Source organism: Hemibagrus wyckioides, linkage group LG13 (assembly GCF_019097595.1).
Source record: "Hemibagrus wyckioides isolate EC202008001 linkage group LG13, SWU_Hwy_1.0, whole genome shotgun sequence".
NCBI lineage: Eukaryota > Metazoa > Chordata > Actinopteri > Siluriformes > Bagridae > Hemibagrus > Hemibagrus wyckioides.
The window spans coordinates 6,947,501-6,957,500 of NC_080722.1; the positions used below are offsets into that span (position 1 = coordinate 6,947,501).

Here is a 10,000-nt window from a genome sequence, read left to right on the forward strand (position 1 = left end):
CTCTCACTCACTCCTTCACACACACACATTCACTCTCACTCACTCCTTCACACACACACACATTCACTCTCTCTCACTCACTCCTTCACACACACACACACTCTCTCTCACTCCTTCACACACACACACACACACACACACTCACTCTCTCTCACACCTTCACACACACACACTCACTCTCTCTCACACCTTCACACACACACACACACTCTCTCTCACTCCTTCACACACACTCACTCTCTCTCACACCTTCACACACACAAACACACACACACTCACTCTCTCTCACTCCTTCACACACACACACATACTCACCTTCTCTCTGTCTCTCACGCCTTCACACACACACACTCACTCTCTCTCACTCCTTCACACACACTCACTCTCTCTCACACCTTCACACACACAAACACACACACACTCACTCTCTCACTCCTTCACACACACACACATACTCACCTTCTCTCTGTCTCTCACTCTCTGTCTCACACTCACTCTCTCTCACTCCTTCATACACACACACATACTCACTTTCTCTGTCTCTCACTCTCTGTCTCACACTCACTCTCTCTCACTCCTTCATACACACACACACATACTCACTTTCTCTGTCTCTCACTCCTTCACACACACACACACACTCTCACTCACAAACACTGTCTTTCTCCCTCTCTCTCACACATACACAAACACACACTTTCTCTCTCTGACACACTCAGACATTTTCTCTCACTCGCACTCTCTCTCTCTCTCTCTCTCTCTCTCACTCTCTCTCTCTCTCTCTCTCTCTCTCACACACACACCACTCTCTCTCTCTCTCTCACACACACACACACACACACACTCTCACTCACAAACACTGTCTTTCTCCCTCTCTCTCACACCTTCACACACACACACACACTCTCTCTCACTCCTTCACACACACTCACTCTCTCTCACACCTTCACACACACACAAACACACACACACACTCACTCTCTCTCACTCCTTCACACACACACACATACTCACCTTCTCTCTGTCTCTCACTCACTCTCTCTCACTCCTTCATACACACACACACATACTCTCTCTCACTCCTTCACACACACTCACTCTCTCTCACACCTTCACACACACACAAACACACACACACTCACTCTCTCTCACTCCTTCACACACACACACATACTCACCTTCTCTCTGTCTCTCACTCTCTGTCTCACACTCACTCTCTCTCACTCCTTCATACACACACACATACTCACTTTCTCTGTCTCTCACTCTCTGTCTCACACTCACTCTCTCTCACTCCTTCATACACACACACACATACTCACTTTCTCTGTCTCTCACTCCTTCACACACACACACACACACTCTCACTCACAAACACTGTCTTTCTCCCTCTCTCTCACACATACACAAACACACACTTTCTCTCTCTGACACACTCAGACATTTTCTCTCACTCGCACTCTCTCTCTCTCTCTCACACACTCTCTCTCTCTCTATCTCTCACACACTCTCTCTCTCTCTCACACACACACACTCTCTCTCTCTCTCTCACACACACACACACACACACACACACACACACACACACACACACACACGCTTCTGTCTCCTGAGATTATTATGATGCTTTATATCAGCGTTTAATAATAAAAGGAAAATTACAGACAGCCTTTTCTTGATGATTTGCCCCAAACGTTCATGATTCGTCACGACTCACGACTCACGGTTTTTGGTTTATTTACTCATTTCTGCAGGATTATATGATCTTTACAGTTATACAGTTACAGTTTACAGATGTGACAGTTGTAGCTAACAAACCAAACACTTACCTGTTTCTGTCTCATACTGAACTGTCGGACCCATTTTAAAACCTATACTCTTAACCGTGTCCCAAAACAACCTGTACAACTTCAGCCTTGATTTTGTTTTAAACCATTAAAACGTGAAGAACTCAGTCCTCAGCCCCCAATCCTGGCCATAAATCCCACTGAAAACTTCTCTCTCGCTTGAGCGGATCAAACCGTCTGTCTGGTGCGCATGCTCCACACGAGGCGCGCGACCGAACTGTTTCCCGCGCATGCGCAGGTCTGTCCACCCCGCATGCGCCGAAGGCTTTTCGAGATATTGCACCATCCTCTGCTGTGGAGGATTTCATCAAACTAGGAAGCGAATTATATAATAATGTTCAGGCCTAATGTTAGAGATATATGCCATGTGCAGTGTATCACAAGTAACTTTCATCTTACTCCTAAAATAAATTATGATGCTTATGATCTCGTTATTAATTAAACACACATAAAAGAAAGAAAGAAAGAAAGACTGACAGAAAGCAAGAAGAAAGAAAGAAAGACTGACAGAAAGCAAGAAGAAAGAAAGGATGATCAACTGAAAGCAAGAAGAAAGAAAGAAAGACTGACAGAAAGCAAGAAGAAAGAAAGGATGACCGACAGAAAGAAAGAAAGAAAGAAAGAAAGAAAGAAAGAAAGACCGACAGAAAGCAAGAAGAAAGAAAGAAAGACTGACAGAAAGCAAGAAGAAAGAAAGAAAGAAAGAAAGAAAGAAAGAAAGAAAGACCGACAGAAAGCAAGAAGAAAGAAAGAAAGACTGACAGAAAGCAAGAAGAAAGAAAGAAAGAAAGAAAGGATGATCGACCGAAAGCAAGAAGAAAGAAAGAAAGAAAGAGTTCTTTAGTGACCTTCCCCGTCACAGGATCTAAATCCAGTAGACCAAATTTGGGATTTGGTGAAACTGGAAATTCCGTAGCATGAAAGCACACCTGGAAACTCTGCAGGCATTGTGTGACACAGTCATGTCTCATAGGAATGTTTCTGACATCCATGCCTAGAAGAACTGAGACTGATTTGAGAGCAAAGGAAGGCAGTGTTAGTGTAGTTCATAATAGTGGGCAGTGAGTGTAAAGGTAACTGTAAAGGTAATTAAAGTGGCAGCTCATGTGGTCAAGGCTCTGGGTTGTTGATCGGAGGATCAGGGTTCAAGCCCCAGCACCACCAAGCTCCACTGTTGGGCAATTGAGCAAGGCCCTTAACCCTCTCTGCTCCAGGGGGAACTATGATACAGCCCCTGTGCTCTGACCACAACTTCCTCAGCTGGGATATGTGAAGAAATAATTCCGCTGTAATGTATGTGTGGCGTTAATAAAGGCTTCATGTCCTCAGTTATATTATGAGTTTAGATTATAATCATAATTAAATTATATGTAATTGTATTGTTGCAGTTAAGACTATTGAGCAACATTAATATACATACACTATGCAGTCAATAAGTTTGTAGACACTAGACCATCACTCCCATATGTAATTCTTCCCAAAACAACAGAGCACACAGTTGTATAGAATGTCTTGTATGCTGAATTTCCCTTCAGTGTCACAAATCGAGCTCAATGAAGACTGATGATTTGGCAAGTTTGGAGTGGAAGAACTCAAGTGGCCTTCACCTCAACAACTTTGAGATGAACTGGAATGCTGACCTCCGCTGCCAGCATCAGTGACTAACCTCAATCCACACAGCCACATTTCACCAAAATGTAGTGGAACACCTTCCTGGAAAAGTGGAGGTGATTATTAACAGCGAAGAAACGACTAAATTTGGAATTGGCTGATCAACAAGTTCATATGGGTGAGATGTATGGGTAAGCTAGAAAGATGGTCTGACTATAACTTTTGTTTGTCTCCATATCATCATCAATTCATGTAATAACCATAGGCCTGGCCCAAATCGAATAGTATAGTATTGTATCATCACAAATTCCATGGTATTGTCAAATATTGAATCATTTCTTTAAGATAAGGGGACACAATCATATTTGGAATAATCTGTTATAGTGTTAGACACCCTGAATTGTGGCTAGATCACGATTAATTTAATATTCACAATACTGGATGTATAACTTTAATTATTATTATCTATAGTACACATTATGAGATACGCATACTCCTACACGCAAAGCATTTTTTATGATTCTTTGTGCTCCAATGAAGACTTCTTCATTGCACTGTTCATTATAACGTTATAAATAAGTGTTAGCTGAGAGTTTTCAAGGTCTTTAGCCAACAACAGCTGCTGATTTCATACCAGAGTTCATTCAGAACCTCAGGTCATATTGCCATGTTGTCATAAAACCCATTTTCTATTCTTTATTCTATATACATTCATATATACACTACCAGTCAGAAGTTTGGACACACCTTCTAATTCCATGGTCTTTCCTGATGTTTATTTCTTTCTACATTGTAAAACAATGCTGAAGGCGGCCGAAATACACTATAATGTTCTTTGAACAGTTGATATTGAGATATGTCTGCTACTGATGCTCTGTAAAGCCTTCATAACGGCTCTAATCTGAGGTGCGGTTAACTGGTGATTTCTGAGGCTGGTAACTCTAAATGAACTTCTCCTCTGCAGCAGAGGTAAGTTTTGGTCTTGCTTTACTGGGATGGTCTTCATGTGAGCCAGTTTCATCATGGTGCTTGATGGGTTTTGCAAATGCACTTGACAATACTGTTCTTGCAAGAACTATTCCAGAACACCTGACCTTCGTGTCTTAAAATAACAACTGACTGTTTTTTGTTATCATTACATATGGATTACTGAAGTCCATGTGTGTTATTTCATAGTTTTGAAATCTCCAGTATTGTTCAAGAATGTAGAAAATAAATCCCTAAACAAAAAACATTGAATTAAAAGGTGTGTCCAAACTTTTGACTGGTAGTGTACATATGTAGGATATTGAATATATAAAGAATGAAGCACACAACAGTTTGCTATCAATTAAGCTTTATTGATTACATAACTTTATGTGTGAATATCTATGTATGAGCCATGTTCTTGATCAACTTAGGAATAAATGAATCATCAGAGGCTTATGGCGACCAATGCAGTGTTATAATTTCACATGCTGACAGCACAGAACTGATTCAGGCGTTTATTATCGAGGTGACTCAGATCAACAATAGACAACCTGTTTAAAGGTTTATTAATACAGTATATTGTGTTTAAGTAATGTTGAATTTTCTCCTGGTTCATAAATAAAGGTAGTTGCAGTTTTAATAATTAAGGGATTTTCGTGTTATTTAAGGAAAAGAAAATGCATTCTGTGTTCCAGTACTTTTTTTAAAGCACTCTTGTTGACGTTCCCTCACCCTTTTCCATAACTGCCTCCCACTTAAGAAGCTCATGAGATTTGTTCAATCATGTCTTGGAGTGAAATGAGACTGCAGCAGACAGAGTAGGAAAGACTCTGGAGCAAAAAATGACCCAGAAGGCATTGAAATAAATCTGATGTATAAGCAAACATGGTGGATAAGCTATTATTATTTTAAAAAATAAGTTTATGTAGGCAAATATTTTAGATACATGTTTTTACTGATGTAACATCATGTAACTACTTTAATCTTCCATGTTAAATAACAACTAGTTAAGTAGTGAACCAGCTAGTTAGCACACTAGCGATATAAGTCTACACCTGGAAAGGAGACACACTGTGTGGTAGATGATAACATGCTTTTGAGTCATGAGGGAAGGTTGTAGGAGGACGGAGTGCTAGAATCAGTAATGTAACACATGGCAATCAAGAGAAAGAAAAAAGTGTGTGTGTGTGTGTGTTTAAAGGTCACTCTCTCCATAAAGGGCAGAAGAGAAGGCTTGGTAATCTAGGGCTCCTGGCACTCCATCAGGTCCGGTGTATAGAGGCATCCTGGCGATGCAGTAGTCAGCCTGTTCAGGAGGCAGTTCACGCCTCAGCTCTTCAATCATTATGAACGGCTGCAACACAACAAAGAGAGGCGAGGGAAAATAGTTACAAATGGAAAATTCCAAAGCAGAGATTTTAGACAAGAGAGAGGGTAGAAGTGTGGGGAAAAAAGGAGAGTATGTATAATTTTGTAGGTTTTAAAAGTGCCCCCATATTTTCTTCCTGTAAATGTGTAACAGAATGACCCCCCCCCCAAACACACACACACCTTATCACCAGCGAGAATCCTGAAGGAGGCGACGACTTGTTCAGCAGTGTCAGTCTCAGTGGTCTCCCGGGTCATGAAGTCCACAAACGACTGGAACGTCACCGTTCCTTTACCGTTCGGATCGACCACTGACATGATCCGAGCAAATTCCGCCTCGCCCTGCACGTACACGCATGTAATCGTGAGACGGGTCGCACCAATCTCCCTCTCCACCTTTCAGATCTCCAGCAAACAAAGTCTTACGCTTGTCTAGGACTACTATAACAGCACTGTTATCAAAAACTGTGTAATAACACATATAAATGGAGAAATAATATTTTCTCCATTTTCATTTGAAATGTTATTTATTGTGATAAGAAAAATGAAGTGAATTAGATATTTGGCATGCTTTAATTTAAAAAAAAAAGTGTCATAGTCCAGGTACACAGCAATGTGTATGTCTGAGCACGAGCACATGTGTAGATAAATAGGTCTATAACACAACAGAGCGAGAAAGAATCTGTAAAAGACCTACTGGATTATCCTGGAGAGCTCAGGGGCTATTAATTAACGCTCTCAAATCACCTTCAGGAATTAAAAACTTATCATTTACAAGTGGAAGAGGTTGAGTTAGGGTTTAGTGCCTGAAATAAAACCACAGTGCCTTGGACGCTACTGTTTCTTTGCTTTTGTCTCATTGCATACAGTATGCGTAATTGTTTCTCCTTTCAATGCATAATATAATACAAGAAATCATCTAATTGTCACTTTGCTACTTTCTTTGGTCTCTGTAAACTTTGAAAAGCAACATTGTTGTACCAAAAAACTACAAATATACAAGAAGAAAACTCTTGCAACTGAAAGTTATATAATATACGAGTTATACTTAATTTTTTTTATTATAACAATGCTAATTTAAATAACACCAGATTTATGAAACCTGAGGACAAAAATCAATGTTCTCTGTGTCGATAAGAAAATCACCAATAAACAGAGTCTCTAGATTTCAGCCATTTTTGTGAAGCAAAATATTCCTAGAGCATGAGATTGTGTTAATGAGATATATAGATGCGTTTCATGAACGATAGATCAGTAAAAGTATTTCTAAAGGGTTTTTTTTTTTTTTTTACCAGGTCATAACCCATGGAGATGAGACATGCACGGAATTCATCAGTATCCATTCCTCCTTTCTTCTTCTGCAGGATTGAATGAGAGACAGAATACGCAATGAGAAATCAGAAAGTGGCTGAGAGAGATGTGAGAATCATAATATAGATAAGGGGACTATTAATACCCACAACGACACACACACACACACATATGTGATAATGTTCAGAATGTCAAAAAGCACATGCGTAATGAAATTTCATCTCAAAATGATGAAATAATAATAATGCCAGTCAGATTACTGTGTGAAAGAAGACAGAGATGGGTTACAAATTAAAGGAAAAACAGCTGCTCTGTTATGCCTTAGACGGGGGTAGATGGGATCTCTTCCCAGATGGCTCCGCCACCATCCGTAAGCCATAAGGACTCGCTGAATGGTTTGATGCAGATGAAAAGAACATATAAGGTATATCATATGCGACCCAGGGGACTGCTGTGGATAGAACCACTCGGACATGTGCTAATGAACTCAGAACTACATTGATGTATTAGTTTCTCAAGAGCTGTTTCCTGTCCAGTGTCACTCAAATGAGGATGAGGCTCCCTTCTGAGCCTGGTACCGCTCAAGATTTCTTCCTCATATCATCTCAGGGAGATTTTCCCTCACCACCATGGTCTCAGGCTTGCTCATTAGGCATAAATGGTAGAGATAACTTTAAACTTTATATACTTTTTCTATGTTTATATACTTCTGTAAAGCTGCTTTGAGACAACGTCCATTGTTAAAAGTTCTATACAAATAAACCCGAATTGAGAAATTGAATCGAATATGCTTTAGCCTTCACAGTGAACTCTTGTAGGGGTTTTAGGAGTGACGTGTTAGACAGGGCTCTGCATCACCTTCATCGAAACTGAGTACCAACTGAGTAAAAAATATAACTGGAAATATTTCTGGAAAACAAAATATTTCGGAAAACCTGTGCGCTCATTGTGTCATCATGGTTCCAGAGACTTGTGTAATCAATACCGAAGCTGTTCTGGCTGTGTGTCGTTGCCCAGTACCCTTAATAACACACTTGATGTTGTTTTCTTTTTCCTTTAATTGGTCACCTGTCTGTAAAATATGTGCATGATGTAAGTAGTGTTAGGGGAATACCTCCTGGTGTTTCCTGTTAGGTTCAGGCAAGCTTTAAAATCAGTAGAACACACTTGCTCAAGGTTACTCTGGGACCACACACACACACACACATACACACACACACACACAATAATAACCGTACACAATCAAACTCCAGTTACTAGCAGGACCATCAGAACCATCTACATAAGCTATCAGAATACACTATAACAAAATACACTGTTAAACAATATATAATAATGAACATTATATATAAGTTTAAATGTCTTTTAAAACTATATATATATATATATATATATATATATATATTCTGTATGATTCTTCCATCGTGTGTGTGTGTGCAGATGATCTTACCCTGTCAAAGTGGCTGAAGGATGAGCGAAACTCGGTGAGCTGCTGCTGACTGATGCCCTTGGCGTCGCGGATCATGATCTGAGTCTCGATCTCGTTGATGGTGCGAGCCACAGTCGTCAGGAGATGCTCCCATCCAACACGGATATGCTGAGATATATTATAGAGGTATAAATAATTAATTAGTTCATCAATCCACTCATTTTTCTTCAGTAGATGCTTTATCCAGTGTATTAAAGCCATCATTTTCACCCATTCACACACTCAGGGCAGTTTCTGAGCAAACTTCAGACAATGGTCTTCGCTGATTGACTACATTTGTGGTCAGTGAAACATTGTGTACATTATTTTTTTTCTTTCTTTTTACCAAATTTATCAGTATACACAACATAGCACTACAGCATATAGCAGAGTGAGGCACCTCCATGGTGTACTTGGTGTGTTTGTTGTCGAATATGAGTGACTCCTGGATAAACTGGTGATCTCCCTCCAGCTTGTCGATGTTGGGCTTGTAGTTGATGATCATCCCCTCATACTGCTTCAGCTGATTCATCTGATCCTCCAGAGTGGCACTTGCATCCACAGAGCAGCGTATAATCTCCTGAAAACACACACGCACACACACACACATTCTGTCACACACACTCTGCAAAGGCAGGAAAGCCACTGTGTTTGTAATATTTCTGTTGTACCTCCATGCGTGCCTGTATCCAGGGTCCAATCGCGTTGGCCTGGGCCGCAAACTGCCTTCTGAGGCGCTCGTTCGCCTGCTGCTTGGATAACTCATCCCTTAATGCAGCATCCCTCTGAGGAACCAGCCTCTTCACCTACACACAAACACACTGTCATGTATTAATGATATTTAGGCAATTTCTGTTCTGATTCTATTTTCTTGTAGTAAAAAGAACAGTTGCCTTTCCCCTAACCTTACCATGCAAATAAAGTCGGTCTTTTTATCTGAATTTCATTCATTCCAAGAGCTTCTAGATTATTTGTGTGTTAATTCAATGTCTATAACAGCAGGTCTGGTGTAGAAGCTGTTATGTTACATTGTTGGGGGAGTGCCAGCTGGCTGCTATTCAAATCACAGGATATATTAATAGCTGCTCTAATAAAAATGATAGCAGGACATTATGTTGCAAATCATTAAACATAACTAAACAAGTTGAACTCGACACCAACGGCAACGACCGGAATGTCTCATGTCTCACAAATGTGTCTCATGACCCTTCCTGTTACTAATTTGTGTGCCAGAAATATCCTCGAAATATACTTCGATCATCAAGGAAGCTATTGAAGAAAGCTTCCAAATCCAAAACCTGATCATCTTCTGGTTACAGTGAGGACTCCACATAAACCCTTCAAACATTTAAACACTTGAGATATTGCATTGATAAGAATCTTGGACAGACAGTCAGACAAACAAACAATCAGACAGACAGGCAGA

General features: G+C 40.2%; 2 protein-coding genes across 5 annotated transcripts in view; both read right to left on the minus strand.

The window, feature by feature from the left end:
• Positions 1-2,053, minus strand: part of mtr (5-methyltetrahydrofolate-homocysteine methyltransferase) — a 34,784-nt gene extending 32,731 nt beyond the window's left edge. For both annotated transcript variants that reach the window (XM_058406180.1, XM_058406179.1), the window contains exon 1: positions 1,830-2,053. In XM_058406180.1, coding sequence (XP_058262163.1) covers positions 1,830-1,863 — 34 coding nt within the window. In that variant the 5' untranslated portion in view covers positions 1,864-2,053. The remainder of the gene's footprint in view (positions 1-1,829) is intronic.
• A 2,745-nt stretch (positions 2,054-4,798) lies between these two features.
• LOC131363235 (alpha-actinin-2-like) overlaps positions 4,799-10,000 on the minus strand; it is a 35,808-nt gene continuing 30,606 nt past the window's right edge. The window contains exons 16-22 of one of the 3 annotated variants that reach the window (XM_058405563.1): positions 9,246-9,380; positions 8,975-9,154; positions 8,557-8,703; positions 8,243-8,288; positions 7,088-7,191; positions 5,979-6,137; positions 4,799-5,781 (exon numbers count right to left, since the gene is read on the minus strand). In XM_058405563.1, coding sequence (XP_058261546.1) covers positions 5,623-5,781; positions 5,979-6,137; positions 7,088-7,191; positions 8,243-8,288; positions 8,557-8,703; positions 8,975-9,154; positions 9,246-9,380 — 930 coding nt within the window. In that variant the 3' untranslated portion in view covers positions 4,799-5,622. Of the gene's footprint in view, positions 5,782-5,978; positions 6,138-7,087; positions 7,192-8,220; positions 8,289-8,556; positions 8,704-8,974; positions 9,155-9,245; positions 9,381-10,000 lie in introns of all 3 variants that reach the window. The other 2 variants (XR_009206295.1, XM_058405562.1) reach the window with 2 other exon arrangements.